The sequence below is a fragment of the Periophthalmus magnuspinnatus genome, chromosome 19, assembly GCF_009829125.3.
Source record: "Periophthalmus magnuspinnatus isolate fPerMag1 chromosome 19, fPerMag1.2.pri, whole genome shotgun sequence".
NCBI classification, from domain to species: domain Eukaryota; kingdom Metazoa; phylum Chordata; class Actinopteri; order Gobiiformes; family Gobiidae; genus Periophthalmus; species Periophthalmus magnuspinnatus.
The window spans coordinates 25,015,061-25,035,672 of NC_047144.1; the positions used below are offsets into that span (position 1 = coordinate 25,015,061).

Here is a 20,612-nt window from a genome sequence, read left to right on the forward strand (position 1 = left end):
CAGTAAGAGGTCACACACTGCAGACAGGACTGGACAGCTGTCAGCTTCCTCCCAGCGCACACATCACAGGACACATCCTCAGGTCTGGCATAGCAGCGGGCAGCAGGGGGCGCTGTCTTCTTCATCTGCTCTATTAAACCTGCTAACATGATGGTTTTAACCTGCACCGGCCTGGGGCTGAAGCTGAGGCGACATTTAGGACAACTGTAGAGCTGCTTCTCGTCCTCTTGGTCCCAGTGCTGTTGGACACAGTTCCTGCAGTAGCTGTGGCCACAGGTAAAAGTCACAGGATCCTTCAGTAGATCAAAACACACGGAGCAGGAAAAGCCTTCTTGGTCGAGTGCTTTCTGCGCCATCTCTCCTGGGTCAGAAACAGTTTGACTTCGACAGAAATTAAACTAAAGAGTGGAGTGAGAGCTGCACCCACAGCTCTGTGTCGATCTGAGGAGGAAGCAGGAAGTGATGCCTCTTAAAGGCACACACGTTTTATCGTGTGTGTGTGTGTGTGTGTGTGTGTGTGTGTGGGGGTGTGTGTGTGTGTGTGTGTGCCTTTAAGAGACTGTGTGAGCAGTTTACAGTCACACACACAGAGCCATTGGGCACAGTTTAAACTATACAAAAGAGAATCAAAGAGGAACAAAGTCTAAAGGATCAGTGTAGTGCCACAGTGCTTTGGTGTGAGGAGGCAGGCTTTATAAACTTATCAACAAACACCACCTTCATCAGGGCTCATTCTATAAGGAAATGTGGCTTTATTGGTTTAGTCCTGGTTTAGTCTCAGTCTAGACCAGTTGGCCGTTGTACTGGTTAATACCTCAATACTTTTATCTGTCAAGTTACTATAACAATGTTTGCACAGTACAATGACTTCTCAAATTAAATAATGTCCAAAGTAAATTAAACCTGCAAGCAGTGATAAAGGGCCCTCACACGCCACAGTGGGAGAGCTGCACATCAACCTTAGCTTGATGTGTGATTCAATATTTCCAGTGTCATGTTCATAGAATTATTGTAAAAAATAAAGCTGATACTTTCGCCTATTGTGGGTTATTTTTGGAACGTAACCCCCGCGATAAACGAGGGAACACTGTAATTGATACCCTTTTATTATTCTTTTGGTCAAGTTTGAAGTGTTTTTGATGAAAACTGTTGGAGGAGATGTCAAAAGATTATGAGAGATTTTGTCAATCCCAAATTTAATCCAATATGGCTGACTTCCTGTAGGGTTTAGAGTAAGCCATAGTGTCATTTTTTACATGTCCTGACGTGACCTATTTTTGATGTTAAGTTTCATTTGTCTACGATGACATTTTTCTGGGTGGGGCTCCCATTGGTGCAATGTAAATCCATTTTTGAGGTGGTGCTACTGAGCCATCTTTCATTATTTTTTCTTCATTCAAAATCAAGCTCACTGAACTCTATTTTTTGATTCCACTTACTTGTCTATACATTATTGTTTACCGTTTGATTTTTGCCATTCTCCCCCCAAATTGTACAAATACCTCACACGTTGGTGCTCGGGTCCTAATGAGTAAAGCATGTGTTCTACTTGCAGGTGAAGGAGTACCTAAAACAGGACTACACCAAAGACAACGCGTTTGACCAGAAAAGAGGAGAGGAGGACATTTTTATGAAGAATGACCACAACCATGACAGACAGATCAGCGCCAAAGAATACAACACATATGAGCACGACGAACATACATGAAACACGCCTTTAAAGCACATATGACAAATTAGACAAGTGTTTCCCAACCAGGGGAATGGGGACCCCCTGGGGCACTTGACTTGGAATACTTTCACAAGCAAAAAGTCAATTAGAATGAAATCTGAAATCTTTAAGAATCTTGTAGGATTTGGGACATCAGTATCATGAAAACAAGGAAGTATAAATGTACACACTGACAAGATACTACTGTAGTGAAAGTTCTGAAAAGTCAGTTTAGCATAAAAGGTCTGCTTTAAGATAGACCGATTTTGTACCATATCATCTGCATCTTCATCATCAAGAGTTGTAAACCAAGGCTATGTTTGCCATTATTTTTCAACTCATAATTCACCAATTATTGCCAGTATGAGCATAAGTAGAATACAATTATTATTATTACAAACAGCTGATGTAAATAAACATAATGGTTAGACCAGTATAAATCCACTTAGCGTTCTGACGGCCCGCCCGCGGGCCGTCGCCTTTACGTTACAACTTTACAGCAATGTACGTGTATTTCTGCGTCACCCACACAAACAACCTACACATCAAATGAAAGCTACGGCATTCATCTTTCTGAATATGTAAAGGATTTATACCTCTAATCACCACAGTGCTGACAGGAAAGCCGTTTTTACAGAGAAGTCAGAAATGTAGATTTTGACTCCACTTACCATTGAGCGCTCTGGTTCTGTCAAACATCAACATATTCACACAAAGTTGGTCTCATTCGTTCCGTAAAGGTCCAGAGAATATAATCCAGTCAAGCAATTATGTCCACAAAAGAAGTTAGAGCCTCCATGTCCAATCTGCTGCAGGAAAGTGAAATCTGTTCCGTCACTTCTCTGCATTTCTTCTGTTAGTTTCAGGCATAATAAACTTCTGACAGCGCCAACTTTGTTCCTCAGTGCAAAACAAACTCGTTAGCTTGTGATTGACACCAAAGTTGGCCAATCAGGTGGGGGTTGTGGGTTACTGGAGCCGCGGACAGTGAATGAGAGCTACAGATAACTGAAAGAGTACGCCCCACTCTTCCCCTTGTAGAATCAAGCTGTTACATTACACACGTTTATTGATGTTTTCCTCTTAAAGCACATGAACTGCGGAACACGCTGATGCGTGACATGCAAAAAGGCGAGACTGGAGATAAAGATCCGCGCGTAAAATTACGCGCGCGTGTTGCGTAATTTTACGCAGCAGTATTGCGTTTTAAACATGACGAAACGGACAAAACAAAGGGCGACCGAGGACACTGTGGATGTTTGTATAAGTTAAACTAGAGGCATCTCGGACCCGGAGCGATTCGTGGAACCGAGTAAAGATCTCATGGTGGACTGAAGAGCAGAGGACCTGATGTTTTGATGGACTGGATGCTGTTCCTGATCGGTAAGCGTGGTTTATTCTGCTATTGATTTAATTGTGGGTCAAATGTGTATCATGTGTAATCATTAGCATTAGCTAATGCCAATTAGCTACCACCCGACCAGTGTCTTGCCTAAGGAGAAATTGGTCCGAGTGGGACTCGATCCTCCAACCTTCGGGTTGCAGGACCAAAGCTCTAACCACTGAGCCACAGTTTCCAGTGTGTATTTGTTTACATTTTGAAGTGTGTGTGTGTTTGTTATAATATATAATAATATATAATAATATACATTTATTTTGACCCATACCACTTGTTTTGACCGTGTTTTATATACAAATATACATTTTATATTGTGTTTTGATATGATATATAAATGTACAGTAATAGAGCAGCTGGGTGTGCAGATACAGATTCCTCTCAGTGTGAGTTTTCAGTAGAGCCCTCACTGATGTCTGTGGGTTGGAACATTCAAAAGTTATTGCACTTTTTCCAAATGTTCTCCAAATGTCTTCGTTCGGATAGGTTTGGAGAGGCCTGGACTTACTCATCATAAAATGATTGTAAAACTCTCATTTTTATAGGTATTGACCTCAAATTTGAAATGTAAGTGGTCAACAATCTTGTCAGTTGAGGTATGGTGTATTTTTGTCCCCAGCTCCCCACTGCAGCTTTCTACACCTTCATTTTCACAATTTTTTTTTGGTGAGGATGAGAACTTTTTTTTTTAATGTGTGTTCCAAAGTGTATAAATGCTCAGCAGACAAACTTACAGTGATTCTGACGCCTGTGGGTAAAACTATAGGATGTTACCTTTACAAAGACCCCAAACTTGTGCATTTATTACTGAGGGTTCAATAATGGTGATTATTTTAATTTGGAGAGGTCAGAACAAAGGCAATTTCACCAAAATCACCCGGAATGCTAAGGGGATAACAAGCTAAAGAAAATCTACACTCAACAAGTCTCAACTTCAAACAAACATTTCCTAATTCTAGTCAAAATCATATTGTAATGGTCTGATATTTTGTGTCACTGTTGACACCTTTTGTTTTTATGTGTTGTTGTCATGGACTGTATAAAGAAGTGGACTAGGGAGTGTGATGTCACACATAACATTCAGCTCCAGTCAAATGAAGCTTATTGAGGCTAGCAGTTTTAGTACAAATTTGGACCCAAGCTCCATATTTGTAATTCCAACTGTGAGTATCATAGCAACCAAAGAGCCAATCTGGAGCAAAGCTGTGGAAGGTAACGTGCCTTCCCACTGGTTAAAAAGGGGGCGGGAGTGACCTCAAGGAAAGAAGCCAGCTGAATGGTTTGTTATTGAGTTACCGACACAATAGTGAATCACGTAGAATGGGTCAGTATGAACGTTTTAAGACCAAAATGACGAGCCTAATGGTGACATTTACAGAGAGAGGGCTGTCAGTTTTCTAATGTAAGGTGAATTGGTGCCATTTATGGAGCTGGAAGTGCAGCCCATGATCACTTCCTATTTGGAACACACTGGCTAGCAGGTTAGCAATGTCCATTTTAATAAACAGTCTAAGGTTGTTGTAACTGTTTTTGCATGTGACACTTGGTTACTATGCCAACAAGTTGATGGAAGGTTCTGTTCGTCAGTTTCTGGTCTGTTTTGGAGGCTGGCTCTAGTGGCTGCTTTTATTTGGCTCTTGTTTTGGCGTGGGTTACGGCCTACAGTAGCCTTTGTGCTCAGAAAATAAACAACCAGAGGAAATTTGGCATGTTTCCTTCACCAGAACGCTACAATATTATATTAAAATCTTATTAGTGGCCCAGTCTTTTGTAGCCAATGAAGACCACATGCTGAGGCACCATTGTTAAGGCACAATGGCTGAAGTCTACAACACAAGTGTCACATATGATGTTATCACCGATAAAACAGGGCTTAGTGGTGTTCTGGCTCTGGAATTTCATGATCATGTATAATTTATATAGAAATCAACTGAGACTACCCCCTGCTGCTGTGTGTTTTGCACCTCACTCAGAAATGATCAATGCTCACGTGTTTGGAGAGGGGCCTGATGAATGGGGAGGGGAGGAAATCAATTTTTATTGTGTTTTATAGTCCTATATCTCTGTTGTCTGCTTTCCACATCAAGGACATCACCGGTGGGCTTTGATTTAGCTTTCTGCTGTCATATTTGAAAGCCTGTCAGCGCACAGACCACATCACTTAAACATCTTTTCCTTTTTGTCACGGCTAGTATTTAATGAGTGCATAGTGGAAAATAATGCTTGGAATAATGCTTTATGTTGGTGGTTAAATAATTAATCTTGAGTTCCAGTATTTTTTTCGTGTAGTCCCGGCTTTAAAGGGCTCATATTACACTCTTTTCTGATCTATAATGTTGTTTTCTAATCACAAATATACCTGGAGTAGTGTTTTTCACATGTTTAACACACAAACCCTGTGTATTTAGAGTCCATTATTAAAACAGAAAACACTCTGTTCCACCTTATGATGTCATGGTAATACAGGAAGTGCTCCACTGTGTTTTTAAACTCCACACACCTTCACTTACAATCATTTGGATAATTTCAGCACCGGAATTGCCAGTCTCTATCAAACTAAAGGTAAAAGGACCTTTTAATTTGAAAACTACCACTACATGACATCACAAGGTGGAACAGAGCATCTTGAGCTTTGGAGATGTAGACAGACTAATAGTAAAGAATCACTCAAACATGTGTGAATGAAATTAAACTCAATTTCAGGTCTATTTTTAAGGAGGTAACATCATTAGACAGTCAATGTTGCATAATATAGGACATTTAATGGAGATGGGTGAATGCATGTTATTTGTTTGTCGGTCATGGAACTTTTTTAGAATGTTTCTGGAATATTTTTTGCACTTTTTGGGGTTTTCCTTTTGAATAATTTTTTTGTAGATGTCATATAAATTATATAATGTGAAACATCAGCACATGAAAATAACCAACAAGCAGGGGCGGCACCGGATGTTTTTGGTTGGAGGAGCTGAGAGGTGCTAAGACCTTCAGTGTGGGTGCTCACTTCAGTCCATTTAGACCCTTTTAACAATGAAGCGTACCCCTCACTACCCCTACCGTGTTTAAATGTAGCTAGCACCTTGTAGTGATTTATAAAAGCTCTCATTTTAAATAACATTTTTAGTCAATATTGGATGTGCCATGACAGTGGGGAAAAAGACCATGGGGGGCACTGACCATTCTAGGGGAGGCTAGGGCCCCTCTTGGAAGTAAAATTATACCCTTCACCAAAAATATAAAACCAGAAAAGACCAGAAAATATGTTTTAGAGAAATGAGTAGCTTCAACTGTCACACGCACTTTAACATTTAATCCGAATTGCCTGGTCTTGATATGTATTCAACCTCCAACCACAAGACCACGTGACCTCTTGGCCAAGCTTATTAAAAAGACATTCTTACATTACCTTCCACCTCATTTTGTTCATTAAATTAGGTCGAAGATTAAGCACACATTACATTGGCAATGTAATTTCACTGGCAATATCTCTTTATAAATATTTAAATAAGGAGTACTGGAGGTTGGACTATGCTTCAAAACAAATAATTAATTTCTTGAATGACGGATTAATTAGATTGGCTATCTTGTTTTAGTATATTGCTTCTAAAGTCACTGAAGCAAATCATACGTGAGGGGGTAATTTGCATGTTAATCACACATACATTTCACACTGGACCCTCAGTGAAATTAGCACTTTAATATGGCATTCCTGTATGTACTATTTAAAGTGTTTCAAAGTCAAAACTGACATAGACTAAACCAGGACCAATACAAGGCTAAGTTTCAATTAAAGAAGCACTATGTACATTTTCTGGAGGAGGATACGTCACATTCATGTCTCTATGGAGATGTTATTGTTTGTTTTGAATGTTCTACAGTATGGCATTAAACTTAATTTAAATCAGATCTGTGGAGAGGTGACCTTCACAATAAGAATGCATGCTTTATAAGAGATATAAAAATGCCTGTAAGTGAAATAGATATATTTAATGCCAGCCTATGGAACATGTTTCTTGGCAAAGTAATATCATCTCCATGGAAACAAACAGGTGGCATACCGTCCTTCCTAAAAGTTACATAGTACAGTTTTAAATTGATAGACATGATTAACATTTTCGACTCTACAAAATAGACATTGAAATAATCAAATTATGCAGATTTTGCAATCACACAAATGCTGTTAAATGTTGTATATGCTGACATAACTGCAGTGCAAATAAAACTGACACTAAGCTGTTTATATTTTATCACAAATCATTATCAGAAGAAAAACCCATAGACAGGGGCTCGTTTAGGGGATTGATAGTGAGCAAACCTAAAAAAGCAGCTATAATGACAGTAGCCTCAGGTGTCTATCAGTCAGAAAATACAATGACCTTGGAAAAACATTAAAAAGCAATACTCTCCATGGGCAGCTACTATCAGACACAGAATATTATGAATGTAACAAGGATTGGCTCCTCACCCCAACACAAGTGGCTATGAAAAATTATTTCTAGCCTTGACGTAGTGTTTGCTGGGGACAAACACTTAACATATAATAACATCTGTTTCTGAAACTTATTTGAAAAGTTATTTTAAATTAATGTAAAACTGTACGTATTTAATGTGTTTTTTGGATTGAAAACTACCACATAGCTGGTTAGCCTCTGCTGTGCCTTTAAACTAAGAATATTTGAATAGAAATAAACTTTAAGAACATCAGTGCAGAGTTCATATACCATAGGTCTGTAGAAAGGCACAATTGCTTTTACCTACCTCCTTTTGCTAATACAATAATGGCTAACATGCCAAGACACTGCTAGGTCCTTCTGCACAACATACAGATTTTGGACATGGCCAGGTGTCTTTACAATGCATCTTTACATTGCATCTTGCTGATCTCATGTCGAAAATGATTATTGGGCGTGAACACCTCTCATCTGCTTGTCAGGGTTATGAATTAAAGCAGAAAGCTTTGACAGAAGTGACCTTCCTCCTTTGTATATCTGTAGAAGCTAATTTCTTATTCTCCCCCTTGCTCTCTCTCTGATGGAACATGTTCTCTAGGATGATTCATACTTGAGTCATAACTGATCCTTTGGCGTTGTTCTTGTTTTGCCCAACAATGCTGCCCACTTTTTACCCTGCCAGAATTCTGTGTGATTCAGTCCTTCCCTGGGTTGGGTGTAGCTGTAACGTGGCCATGTGGCACTAGATATCTAGACCCTCCTCCAAACAAATATCTGATTCACATGGTTTTGATGAATAGCCTACACAGTAAACCTAACCTTTTTCTGTTTTTGGTTTTCACATGTTTTTTATTAAACCTTAATAAAGTTCAGTATTAATAAACTACTAAACTCATCAACATTGTGCCAACATATTTTTATTTCTAGTTGCAGCAGGTGAAGGGACACTGGTACTCAAATTGGTAGTAGAATTGGTTGTATTAGTACTGCAAAACACACATACACTTGTCCCTAGTTATATCGCAGTTCATCTTTTGTGGCCTTGTTTCGAGGATTTTTTTTGTGTGTGCAATTTGACATTTTTTTTACAGTGAGAGTGCATTGTGTCGTGCATCCTGATTGGCTGTTGGACTGTAGACCATTGTCCATCAATCTCCTCCGTGCCGTGTCTCCTGTACAGTACAGAATGTGTTCAGACAAATTTACATAAATGTTGGATCGCAGTGTGACTCTGAAGTGCTGTATGTTTGCAAGTTTTCTCCCCGAGAAAACCCACAATGTCGATGAAATGTTCTGCACCGACAAATTTCAGAAGCGCTTTGGACTTAAGTGTTTCTCTGCACAGAGAGGCGCCTCTGTGGATACCGCTGGAGCAAAGGCACGTGAACAACACATTTAAAGAGATCATCGAGGAAGAGGGATATAATATACTAAGGTTTGAACTTTGAGAGTGTTTAAACAAGAGAGAAATGTAAGAAAATGTTATTGCCTTTGTGAGAAAAGTGTATAAAGTGTGTGGTGAGGGGTTTTACAGCTGCAAAACATATAGAATAATTATAAAATATAAAGCCGACTACTTTACGGATTTCGCCTATTACTGGTTATTTTTAGAACTTGCAATAAATGAGGGACCACTGTACATGGAGTTGAGTTTTTTCCTCATATTGATTAGTCACAATTTTTGATTCAACTTTTCTTTGTGTATGTAAAACAAAACAAAAAAATAATAATTTTCTGACAATAAACAAAGCAGACTTTTAAAACATATCTTCTTACTTTAACTTCTGACAGCAAGTTTGTACTCCTTTGCTTTATTGGAACTGGAGTAGGTAATGTTAGTGACTCTATCCAAGTTTGAACTGGTCTCCCCCAGATAGAAGGGCAAACACTTAACCCACTGCACCACTGTCACCCTCAAAATGACTTCAGTGTATAGATATATGTGCAAATACATCCATTTCTGCCAGTTGAGCAACTATCAGCTTGCATGCAAAACCTGTATACTGTAATATTCTACTGTCTACGTAATTACTGCTGTTCACTGGAATAGAGAATGATAATGGCTCATGCTTTTACAGTAGGCAGAAGCTACTTTAGGCAGTGGTCCACATGTTCTCACAATGACATACTCCACTGATAATTTATGTAGATTGGCCCATGTGCCACGGTATTCCTGGTCAGAGATGAATAATTCTGAGTGTAGACCTTGATATCCAAGAATAACAGATGGGATGATGTTCTCGTGGTAGCGGACTGTTCTTTGTCAGTCTGGGCATGTTTGTGGAAGGGTTCAGGAGAGAAGGCTAATGACGGGGAACAAAGGTACATCAGGAAAATGGATTCGTTGTCCAATGTTGGCAGGACATCTTTATATATCTTGGCAGTGAATTTTCTTGTGCCTCTTAGTGTATTAGCGCATTCCAAAACTATTCTGTTTTATGGCATTGTTAATGGCAGATCTCTGGGATAACTGGAATTACATATCAGTTTGGGTAGGCGATGCAAGGAAGGGTCTTGTGAGCAATACTATTGGTGTTCCACAAATTTGGTCCTCCCTCACAATGACACAAAACAGCGTAGAACAGTGTTTCTCAAACTGTGGTGCACAGACTGTGTCGGGTGGAATGTAGAGCTCTCTGCAGTTTGAGCTGTCTGTGTTTTTCTGCTTTTGGGTTAATTATTATGTTGAACTACTTTATTAGAAGTTTAGTCCCATTTCAGCCCATGTTTAGTCCCATTTTAGCCAATGTTTAGTCCCATTTTAGCCCATGTTTAGTCCCATTTTAGCCCATGTTTAGTCCCATTTTAGCCCATGTTTAGTCCCATTTTAGCTCATGTTTAGTCCCATTTTAGCTCATGTTTAGTCCCATTTTAGCAAATGTTTAGTCCCATTTTAACCCATGTTTAGTCCCACTTTAACCCATGTTTAGTCCCATTTTAGCCCATGTTTAGTCCCATTTTAGCCTATGTTTAGTCCCATTTTAGCCCATGTTTAGTCCCATTTTAGCCCATGTTTAGTCCCATTTTAGCTCATGTTTAGTCCCATTTTAGCTCATGTTTAGTCCCATTTTAGCCCATGTTTAGTCCCATTTTAGCCCATGTTTAGTCCCATTTTAGCCCATGTTTAGTCCCATTTTAGCCCATGTTTAGTCCCATTTTAGCCCATGTTTAGTCCCATTTTAGCCCATGTTTAGTCCCATTTTAGCAAATGTTTAGTCCCATTTTAGCAAATGTTAAGTCCCATTTTAGTCCATGTTTAGTCCCATTTTAGCCCATGTTTAGTCCCATTTTAGCAAATGTTTAGTCCCATTTTAGCAAATGTTAAGTCCAATTTTAACCCATGTTTAGTCCCATTTTAGCCCATGTTTAGTCCCATTTTCGCCCATGTTTAGACTATTTTAGTCCTATTTTAGGCCTGATAAAGTCCTGTTTTAGATATAATAACACTGTGAAAGCCAAATTTTACCTTTGTTGGTACTTGGTCTAAATAATTCAGTAACCATTGACATTGATAATGGGTTGTTGAACAGGGAATTTGAGCATACCGTTTTGTCCAGGGACAGAACAAGATTATGTGCTAGGTAGATGTTTCAACCTGCTACCCTCCTGAACTGGGTGAAGGCTTAACACACGTCACTCATGTTAATAAACTATAATAAGGTGGACCTTAACCCCTTAAAAAAGCCTGTTTTTTATTTGGAACATTGTCATCTTATATGAGTTAGCTGAGATAGGACCAACTGAGAAGACTTGTCTCATGAGTATCTAAATATGGAGCCAGTGTTTTAATATGAACAAATGGTGGTCTGCAGTCTGAAGTAATAACACAAGTGCTGTGAGACATGAATGCACATTTGATGCCAGACATATACGCTGCACTGTATATGTTCCTTTCATGTGGCCTAATCCAATTTGGAGCCATAGATTTATCATAAGCAGGAAATGCGTGCGTATGCTTCTTACTTTGATCTTAGCGGTGCGTGTCCATTAGCGTCCACAGAGCTAGCCTAGCCACTCTGACGCTTAAACCACGCTCCCGTAGACACTTAAAGATGCGCACTGGCACGTTGGGGGAATTCAATTTCATTAATCTGGTTGTTGTGCAGTGATTTATGACTCATAGGACATATCCCAAAGAGCGAGGGAGAGGGAGAGAGTTACAGGTGCATCAGTGCGTAACTTCCCGTTAGCCCATCACTGTTGATTAATGTGTTAACCATTACATGTGAGCGTGAGAGGGCTTTTTTATATTACCAAGCTGGGGGTGTGGCCAGTTATATGGCCCATATGTACACCCTGCAGTGGGGCAGAAGTGATGTGGCCTAATGCACTAATGTACAGGTAATCTTTACATTAAAAGTCTCCAATTATACTAGGCATGGGACAGAATTGAAATCTGATGTCACAATTATCATGGCCAAAATAATTGTGATTAACGATTGTATCACGATAACTATTAAAGTTGCTGACAGTTTACATATCGCCCAGGCCTTTCTGTGTGGAGTTTTGCATGTTTCTCCCCGTGTCTGGATGCGTTTCCTCCTGGTACTCCGGTTTCCCCCATCAACCAAAACATGAACGCCCTTCGAGACAACTGTTGTTGTGATTTTGGGCGTTACAAAAATAAAAAGAATTGAATTGAATTGATATGTTATGGATATGAATAATTATAATTGTAATATTATGAATAGGTTGCATATTTAAACTAGTAGTTGAGTACTTTGTTATAAGTGAACACAACAATGATGTACCAGAGATCATCAGGGAGAAGTAGGCTTTTTCTGCACATTTCTAGTGAAATAATGGCGATTATCTCTATTGGCAATTTTCACGATAAACTATAAAATGTCCCACAAACAATTATTGTCCATCCTTTTCATTATGATAAATTGAATTATTGTTTATTGTCCCATCCATAAATTATATATTGTTAAATTGTTATATCTTGAGTTTTCGAGGAGTCTTTCATTCACATATTATTTCTCCAGGAATTAATCTTATTTCGCAAGTAGCCGTGGGTGCTGCCATCGTTATTCGGGCTGTAATTTTTTGCATGGGGCTGCTGATTTTGACAGCAAATAAGATCTACACAGACTACAAAGCTATTTTAAAGCCTCCTAGAGAATCAGTGCATTGTTGACTTGGCATGAACATTGAACATTTTACACAAATCATCAAACATTATATCATATTCTAACTGTGATACTTTGCTTAAATATTTCCATTGTAATTAATGGGATTCCATAACGACAAAGAAAGTGTGGTTGAGTAGCAGTGAGAGGCAAAAGCATTTAGAAGCGAGGTGGAATAAGATCAATAGCTCCTCCATGTTTTTTAAAGCTAACACGTCTTTGTAGTTCTAAAATTACCATCATTACAATACCTTTTTGATAATCAGCTTGGATGCAATAAGTTATCTGTTGAAGTGCTGGTAGCGTTAGTTGTTTGTCAGCCATTCTGCATGTTCTTATACATATTCTTCGTATACATATATAGCGTCAGATGGCAGGCTGGCGAGCATGGTTCTAGCTGTGGACGACTTTGATCCCAAAACCATGGTAACGCGCATGAAAAAGACCCTTTGCAAGAGGGAAGCAGCTGATATGTGGGCAATTAAAGCTGCTAGGGCTCCTACAGGCAGTGAGAAGAAAGGCACTCACAGTATTACAGTGTTAATGTGTGAGTAGAACCAGCAATTAATCAAGCGGGGAAGGTCTTCTGTCAGGGAGATACTGCATTTTTTAGTCTAGGCTTCCATATCAGACCTGTCTAGGCATACAAATCACTCATGATAAGGACACACCTAACACACCATCTTGTACTATGTAATCATAACAGCTTATTACACTTAGTAGCTTGGGATAAGTCCATAAGTCATACACAGACACAGCTTCATATTTATCACAAAAAGACAATTTTCCAGACCTAAAGATATCATTGCCTTGTAAACATGCTTTGAAATGGTAGAATTGTCAGTTTTCAGATTCTAGATGATGTCATAATCGCAGATAACGGGAAAGAGCCAGTTTTCTCTATTGATTTCATTGTACTTTGCCATGAAATATTCAAAAGGTAAATTCACAAATGTTGAGCCTGATCATTTCTGTTCTGTCACTATAGCAACTCACTGTATTACAACAATATTAATTTTAGCTGCCCCATCTGTATTAAATATTATTGACCTATAGAACGTTGTGATCTGCAACCCACCGTAGCGTGTACTCAGGGTTAAATACTGAATACGTTTTAGTGATGCTATTATAAATGTCATACTAATTAATGTCATATTAAAGTAATTTCCAAATCAGTGTGCCGGTGTAAGATGTATAAATGGAAGTTATCATTCTGTTCCTGCCCGCTCTCTTGGCTATCTAGGACCTCATGCAAATTAGCCATTTAGCACTAGCGTCCTGCTGCACACCACCCACTAGCACCGCAACAGGTTTTTGACTATGAATACACTCAGGACATTCGCTTGATCACTGGATATTTTTTTTTTTTTTTATAAATATGCACATTACATGAAACTTGCCTGGTTTCAGATAAATGGATATGTTTGGCCTGTCAGAATTGGATAGGTGGGGGTATACACGTTCATTCCGTACACTGGATGGCCCCTAAGACACCACCAATCACATTTAAGTGTCCTACCTCTAACCCCCGCTGACCCCCTGCTCACTATGTCCTACCCTGCCACATCTTTCACATAACCATTTATTCACCGGATCCTCCACGCAACAAATGTGATGCCGTCAGCAAGAAGTGCCAATTTACCCCTGCTATGTGGGGAATGCCTCTCATGTAAGCGCCACGTATAATCTCTTCAATTTGCACTGTGTTACCTTATTAGCGTGGGCAACTCAAATGTATAACAAGCATTCTTTGGATCACAATTTTTACACCTAAAGCCAATTATATATGGTTTTAGGTGTGAAGTCATTGGAAATACTTAGACTTAAACTGAAGTGAATTCTAGTTCAACTGCTCATTTGTTCAGCCACAAATCTATTACTTTCTATACTACTAAAGAAAAGGCTGAAGTATATGAAACTCTACAAAAAATTCCTCTATCCTGAAGGTCACTGATTCAGCTTTTTCAGTCCTGATGGCGATATCAATACTTTGGCTTTTGGTATCTCTTTACCCGATATTAATCAATACTAGTGTACAGACTAAAAAAGGCAAAACACAGTTAACTTGCCACAAAACTGATCACACTGTGTTATTTATGCACCTTGGAACAGCTTATGCTAGGCCAACATTTGTCAGTAAATAGTTTTATTACATCCAATAAAAGGCCCAAGGATAAAGGATACTGGCTGAACCAATCCCACTAATTTCCCTGGATCTATACCATTTTCTTTCTCTTTTCCGGGGCCAGGTCGCAGGGGCAGCAGCCTAAACAGGGAATCCCAGACTTCCCTCACCCCAGACACGTCATCCAGCTCCTCCGATGGGACCCCAAAGCATTCCCAGGCCAGCCGAGAGACATAGTCCATCCAGCGTGTCCTGGGTCTTTCCTGGGACCTCCTTCCCCTTCTATACTGTGAAACATTTCAGGCTAAGCAAGCAGATGGCGCACCCTCTATCAGAAAAGTTACATAAAGCACATAGTAGAGTTATTATCAACCATTTTAAGTTTACCTAACATTATGATCAAACAAATCAACGTTAGAGAAAAACATAAGGACTGTGAGTTGTCTTTCAGAAATCCACAATAAACCTGTTAGCTGTTTTCATAAATGCACATATTAATCCACTTTTCCGCCAATTCCACACACCCCGGGCTGAGCATTTCCACTTTGCACTTCCATTCTTAAGCCCTATTTATTTCAGCCTAATCAGATCTCTCTGTATAATTGCAGTAACAGAGATTAGTGCCAATGGAAAGAGCACACGCAGACATACGATTAATCCATCTCTCTCCATGCAGCAGCAGCAGATACAGACACGAGAGTCGCTCCTAATAGAATCCACTACAGCCCAGTCAGCCAGCTGTAGTAGAATGCTAATGCGTTCATATGGAGGAGGGAGGTTTCCTGCGTGGGCCAGACTCATTCAGAAATACGTGACTGCGGTATACAAGAGGACAGGGAATCACACAATTTACTACGTTGTATGCAAAGCTGCCCCATGTTACCATGTATATGACGCATGTATGTTGAGTAAAGCACAGACCTACACATTCAATTATCAATGAAAATATCCAAGGCCAAACTAGGCCAAACTAGGACATAAATACAAAAAATATACCATGTATATGCACATGGTTGAAAACACTTAACCACCGTATCATTTCTCATTTCAAAATATTTTATTGAATAATATATAGCTATAGATTAGTACAAATAAAAAAACATGCATTAGGTAAAGTTACATTTGTTTTTGATAATATTTCTAAATTACTCAAATGAACTGAAATTACACAACATAATAAAAAGAAAATCTGAAATGACTATTATTTGTATTTGACTAACTCTGCCTACTCTGTCTGGTAATTCACATGTGTGTAAGAAAGTACTACATTATAGAAATACTTGTTACTGTAAAAATATAGTAAAAGGTTGAAACTCCAAAACATTATCAGGAGAGCAATACTTCCAAAGCAAAAAGAAAGTGCTTTAAGAAGCAACTTACTGAATTACTCCACTAACATAACACATTTACCCATCTATTTCAACTATTAGTGACGTCAAACACGACTGGAGTCTTACCTCGGCGGGTCTGTCTGATCTTTGGACTTAGCATGGCTGTCATAACTTGTCCACGCGCTTCCCTCTCAACATGATATCCATCCAGGCACCCCACCCTCTGTCTCTAAACTCCTCCGCTCCTTCTCCTCCTCCTCTTTTTCCAACGCTCTGACCTTCTGCAGTGCGGCCGGCAGCAGCTCGGGGGGTTGTGTGAGCCCGTGAGTAGGGGGGGTGGTGGTGTATCACGCGTGCCCCTCCCTGCTACATTATTCATACTACTACATCCGCCGAGAAGGAGGAGGGAGGCAGCAGAGAGGAGTGGTTTTTGGATATGTGGGTTTGGCCCGGAAAGCACCAACCAAAGGTTTTTTGCAGTATTGGGAAAACTGCAAAACCAGAAGATGGGGGTTGGTCATGTAGCAGGTGTCCACTCCCTCTCGCAGTAATTAAGCTGTAGAGGGTCTTGTTGTGTCTCCTCCCACTCTGCTAATCACTACCACTTCCACCAATTTAAGAAAGCAAATTAGCACTCCTGGCTTCGAAAATATTGTGTGTTGTCATGATACCAAAATTTAAGCTCGACTTGATACACGATACTGATGCCAAAACCACAATGATAATAATAATAATGTGATTTAGAGCATTAAATAATAGTACTTTCTTTTATATTCCTATGTGGCCTTATATCCGTGTAATCCCTCAGTCGTCCCGGTATGTTCCATAGAGGTCCATGAGCGTATACTTTCTTATATTTGCTCTGATTCAGCTCAAGATCATTCTGAAGCTGTTCATCCATTCATTTCTGTGATCATGATGTAAATTTGGCTGCCATTGGTTGACGAGTTCACTATTGTGTTATTAGATTTTTCTCAAAAGTTTAAAAAAAAAAGGCAGAGAATAATGCATCACCACGAAACACATTTTTATCACTATTAAATCTTTCTTGGATAACTTTGAGACTCAGAGATACGTCTTATGTTACATGAAATGGACACTTGTGAATCATCAAAAACAAACCGGGAGTTGTGTTTTGTTTGATTCACACATGTTTAAGTAATGCTGCATTATTAGTCCACATTTCCAAAGTGCTCTGTTCCACCTTATGATGTTATAAATAGTAGTTTTCAAGTTAACTGCCACCTTTTACCTTTTTTTTTTTTTTAGTAAAGATTAGAGATTAGTAGAGATTATGTCTCTCTGCTGGCCTGGGAACATCTTGGGGGTCCAGAGAAGCTGGAGGACGTGTCGGGGTGAGGGAAGTCTGGGAGTCCCTATTTAGACTGCTGCCCCCATTCCAGATAAGCAGAAGAAGATAGATGGAGTAGAGATGAGCAAATCCAGGGCTGAAATTATTATTAAAAACACACAGCACTTCCTATATCATATGATATCACAAGGTGGAAGAGAGTGTTTTCTGGTTCAGAGAAGAACTACATAAACAGGATTTTTGCATTAAAACGTGTGAATGAAACAAAACACAAGTCCAGGTATGTTTGTGAAGAGAAAACATTATAACATAGATCAGAATGTTGAAATATTACACAGTGTTGCCTCTATAGCCATAACGACAGCTACTCTAAAATGTCTATAAATGATGCAGCTTTTGATTCAGGATGTTGTGGAAAATCCCTGCCGGTACAGTAAGTAGTAATTACATGGACCAGGCATTCCAGTGGCACAAGCAACCAGAAAACCAGAAAAGAACCAAATGTTAGAATAGATCGTGTTCACATAGAGCAGCGTGACACACAAAAGGCTTTCACGGGGGGGAGCTTGATGCACCTTTAATCAGCTGTTACGGGTGGATGCTTGAGTGATTTCATTCTAGGAGTGTATTATTCCCACATGCACTGTTTGAATGGGGAAAAAAATCACTACATGTCACACTTATGAAACGACTGCCACCTCTGTCATGTTTACTTGAAGAATCCGCAAGGTGTTTTAGGCTATACTTCACTTACAAAGGATTGGAAAAAAACCTAAAAAAAACAACAACAACCAGTGTCAGCAATTAATAATGTAATAAATGTTTAATAAATTGACTATTTAATATGCTGTTTTTACATCATAAACCCTTAAATTTTTCCCTGCAGCAGCACGATTCATAACATATGCTCATTATGGCATCATTAGTTTTGTAATGTATTTTGCATTATGCTTAATGTCAGTCTTACAACCCCCGACTGACTCCTCCCCCTTTGCACCCATGGGACAGCTCAATACAGAAAAAAAAAAAAACAAAGCTGCTTTATCCACTGGTGTTTAGTTTAGCTTTATAATTTTTTTTTTACTATTTCTTAAAAAAATCATACTACAAATTAGGGCTGGGCAATTAGTCGAATTTGAAGATTCGGTCATGTCTAATTATCAATGATCAGCTTGGGTGTTTTTAATCGAGAGGTCTACAGCGATTATTTGAGTGTGATGGCAGACACTATTAATAATAATAATAATAATGGCTTACACTTGTAATGCACTTTACAGGCCTGTCAAAGTCTCTCAAAGCGCTACACTATCGTCATTATTCATTCATTTCCACACTTGGTGATGGTAAGCTACTACTGTAGCCACAGCTGCCCTGGGGCAGACTGACGGAAGTGAGGCTGCCAATCTGCGCCATCGGCCCCTCCGACCACCACCTATCATTCACACACACACCACTTTCATACTGGGCAATGTGGGTGAAGTGTCTTGCCTCTACTACACTACTACACTCTAACCACTGAGCCACTGTCATTACTGTCACTGTCATTTGTAATTGAACAAGAGAGAAATGTGAGAAAATGTTAATGCCTGTGTGAGAAAAGTGTATAAAGTGTGTGGTGAGGGGTTATAGAGTCTTAAAACATATAGAATAATTGTGAAAAATAAAGCTGATACTTCGCTGATTTCGCCTATTGCGGGTTATTTTTAGAATGTGACCACCGCGATAAACGAGGGACCACTGTAAATAGAAAAAAATAAAATAAAAATCTGCAGCTCGCTAATGTGATGTGCTGCTATCCATAGGGGGCGCCAACAGCTACACGGCACTTTGTTGTGATGACGTTTATGGCGATGTCAGCTCCCATTGGACGACACAGTTTTTTAACACAAATGTCAGCGTATTTGTTTATTTCATTAAGTCAGTTTAATTTTTATAACCTAACGATCCATAGGTGTCATAGATTATAACAGACACAAGCACAATAGGTCTGCTTTAACTGGTGTTGATTTCAATTAGAGAGATAGAGATAAGTCAATTTGAGGAAGAAATGATTCGTTTGTCTTGCATTTAAGCTCACGGATATTGAAGCATTCACACCTTTTGACAATTTTGTTCAAAATCCTGCGTCCTTGTCCTCTTGGATCCAGCATTCCCCTCTCGGAGCAGTGTGAATGTGACCTGTCGTTGGTGGAACAGCTGTGCGCCCGGCCCTCCTCCCTTCCTGTACCCGGGATAATAGCTCTAAGTCCTGCGCTGCAATTGAATCAGAGCGGCCCCATGTCAACCACAGCTGCTCCTATTACACTGAGAGAGCAGAGGGCCAAAGGAGGAGAAGGAGGAGGAGGAGGAGGAAGAGGCGGTCGAACCGTGCACCCAATTGCACCCGCACATTTACACACTGATACGGGAGGCTGCGGAGCTCGTTCACAGCCAAAATGATGGTGACAGAAGCAGAGATAGGGGTCACGCTACAGGGAGCCAATGTAGGAATGGTGCACATAGACCGTAAAGAAACCTAATCTCCTCAGTTTAATTTCTATCTCGCAAGAAAAATCATACATTGCAGAGGAAAGATGATATAAAGAGTTGATATGGAAAAAGGATAGTGACAAATCCCATATGAACAACATTGATTTTTTTTTTTGTGGTCATAATATGATTTTATTTTCAGGACAGTAAAGCGAGGAGTAGGCCTTTTGAATAATCGCAATAAGTGATAATGGGAGTATTTGTCCACTGATCAACATCATTGGTTGAGCGGTCAGACCCAGTGACCCACAGGTTGGCGGTGCGACTCCAGCTCCCACAAATGAATACGGTGGTCCCTCGCTATATCACGGTTCACCTTTTGCGGTCTCGCTGTTTTGCAGATTTTTTAAATTGCAGTTTTACATGCTTTTTCACAGTGTATGGATGTGCATTGTGTTCTGCGTCCTGATTGGCTAAGTGACTGTAGACCATTGTCCATCAGTCTCCTCCGTGCCGTGTCTCCTGTACAGTACAGAATGTGTTCAGACAAATTTACATAAATGTTGGATCGCAGTGTGACTCTGAAGTGCTGTATGTTTGCAAACCCTCCACCAAAAAAGTTATAGTGGTCCTTTAAAAACTGAGCAAGAAAAGTCTGGATTTTGATCTATGGTTCAACAATCCGGAG

The 20,612-nt window shown here is 39.6% G+C and overlaps 1 protein-coding gene across 1 annotated transcript in view; it reads right to left on the reverse strand.

The window, feature by feature from the left end:
• si:dkey-191m6.4 (rho GTPase-activating protein 22) overlaps positions 1–16,335 on the reverse strand; it is a 45,381-nt gene extending 29,046 nt beyond the window's left edge. Inside the window, exon 1 of the mRNA XM_055229606.1 lies at positions 16,270–16,335. Within this exon, the coding sequence (XP_055085581.1) occupies positions 16,270–16,312 (43 nt within the window). The 5' untranslated portion in view covers positions 16,313–16,335. The remainder of the gene's footprint in view (positions 1–16,269) is intronic.
• Positions 16,336–20,612: the final 4,277 nt, after the last annotated feature.